This window comes from Histoplasma capsulatum, genomic scaffold, assembly GCF_000149585.1.
Source record: "Histoplasma capsulatum NAm1 scaffold_2 genomic scaffold, whole genome shotgun sequence".
Taxonomy (NCBI): Eukaryota; Fungi; Ascomycota; class Eurotiomycetes; order Onygenales; family Ajellomycetaceae; genus Histoplasma; species Histoplasma mississippiense.
Window position 1 is genome coordinate 1,587,255 of NW_001813981.1, and position 1,806 is coordinate 1,589,060.

Genomic DNA, 1,806 nt, shown 5'->3' on the forward strand with positions numbered 1-1,806 from the left:
ATTAACCAAAAAAAAAAAAAAAAACCTTGACTTTGTTTTTCTATTTTAAGGAGGTCCTCTTATTTCTTTCTTCTTTTTCTTCGTTTTTCTTTTCATCCGGTGGTCCCGTTTTTCTATCCCATTAGTGCAGACTGAAATCCTCCCCTTTTCTATCTAAAGTTGTGAAATAGTTAATCAATAGAGGGTTAAATAGTTAAATGATAATAATGACTCTCATAATCTCTCATATAGTTCCTCGAACAACCATTTCCTCCCTTTTCAGTAAAATATGTAGAAATCAATGAAGCAAAAGTCTAAAAGAAGAAATAAGGTATATTGTCCTAGATCAACCTTTAGACACACACTAGCCGAGGCTGTCGATGTTAGAATGTTTCCATATACAGCACCCTGGAACGGGGGTTACTTCTGACTGTGTATATAATGTCATAAGACGCGATGATCTGAATCAACCCTTCTAGGCCACTAATCAAAGATTTCACTCCCTCTTAAGTTCCATTTGCAATATTGGGTGCATCTCTTCGCTATTTTTATGAGTAGACTGTGCCGTGTGCATGGCAATTTGGCAATCCCAGAGAAGTGCGTATTATAAAAGGAAAAAATAGAAGTAACCCAAACTAACACACAGTTCGTGCATCAACCGCTGGTGTGCTACAGTTCCAATCGACTGTGCCAATCCATGTATATCAACAGACTTCACTACGTGCTGATAATGAGCCAAGTAATGATATTGACACACATATGGTGACACACATAATGGCCACCGGGAAAAGTGGCTTATATTCTTTGTCGGGTTTTATCGCATCAATGTACTGTACATACTGTTACAATTGTATTCCTCAAATTAGAAAAGCGATTATTGAATTACGATTTCATGCGGAAATCACGATCCTTCGATTCCAACAAGACGCCGGTAGACATCAGTGTTTCCGCATTTCGAGCTCGACTTTCCTTTTCCTTTTTTTTTTTTTTCATTTTCCTCCGGAGCTCCAGACACAAGAGACAATCTGTACCTGCGCCCAGGCATAACTTCCCATATGGTGTGATATAATTGTTCTAAAATCAGAAGGGCCATGCAGAAATTCAGCTTTCCACTTCCGACGGATGGTTTTCGCTCTCGCAGAGCTCAATAAAAGGAGAACAACAGAAGGTACTTTACTTATAGCCCCGGCTGAGTAGGAATGATATAATGTCCCCTCAGATAATCCCGTATCCTTTATATAGAACAGCCCAGCAGATTGGGGTCAGAACTCCGAAAATAGCAGGCACCAAGGAAAGCTCCAGTACTGCCCAAACCCACAGTGTGCCGACAGAAGGCGTCTTCTTCATAACAGCGTAATAGGACGCCTCGTTCGTCATAGCTATTAACCGTCCACCGAAAAATAAGGCCATGGGAAAGAATACCATGGATTTCACTGAAGGGGGAAAGAGATAGTTGAGGACCCTTCCGAACAAAGTGTTGCTCCCGCCCGTAGATTCCTGCCGTTTTTCCGTATTCTTGTTCTCTCCATCCCGCTGCCCGTATCCTTTGCTTCTGAAACCGAACCTGTCAAAAGAAATAATGTGGCCATGGGCAAGATGAATGACGAAAGTGAGCACAGGGAACGATATAAAGGCCGTGTTCTGGATGAGTTTTCGGAGGGGAATGTCTTGGGCATATTGGTGTGCGGCGAGAAATGACAGTGTAAGGTGGAGAACGGAGAGAGGCAGAGAGAGGAGTATCGTGTCACGCAGCGGGGGGATTGGTTCACCAACATCGGCCTCGTCCGTAGAAGGTTGCTGGGTACACTATTCGTGGGTGACTTGGAA

The 1,806-nt window shown here is 42.7% G+C and overlaps 1 protein-coding gene across 1 annotated transcript; it reads right to left on the minus strand.

Annotated features, from left to right (window-relative positions):
• Positions 1-1,194: 1,194 nt before the first annotated feature.
• Positions 1,195-1,389, minus strand: HCAG_02568 (predicted protein; the record flags this gene model as incomplete). Its single annotated transcript, XM_001542347.1, has 1 exon — positions 1,195-1,389. The coding sequence occupies one exon, from the start codon at positions 1,387-1,389 to the stop codon at positions 1,195-1,197; it is 195 nt and encodes a 64-aa protein (XP_001542397.1).
• Positions 1,390-1,806: the final 417 nt, after the last annotated feature.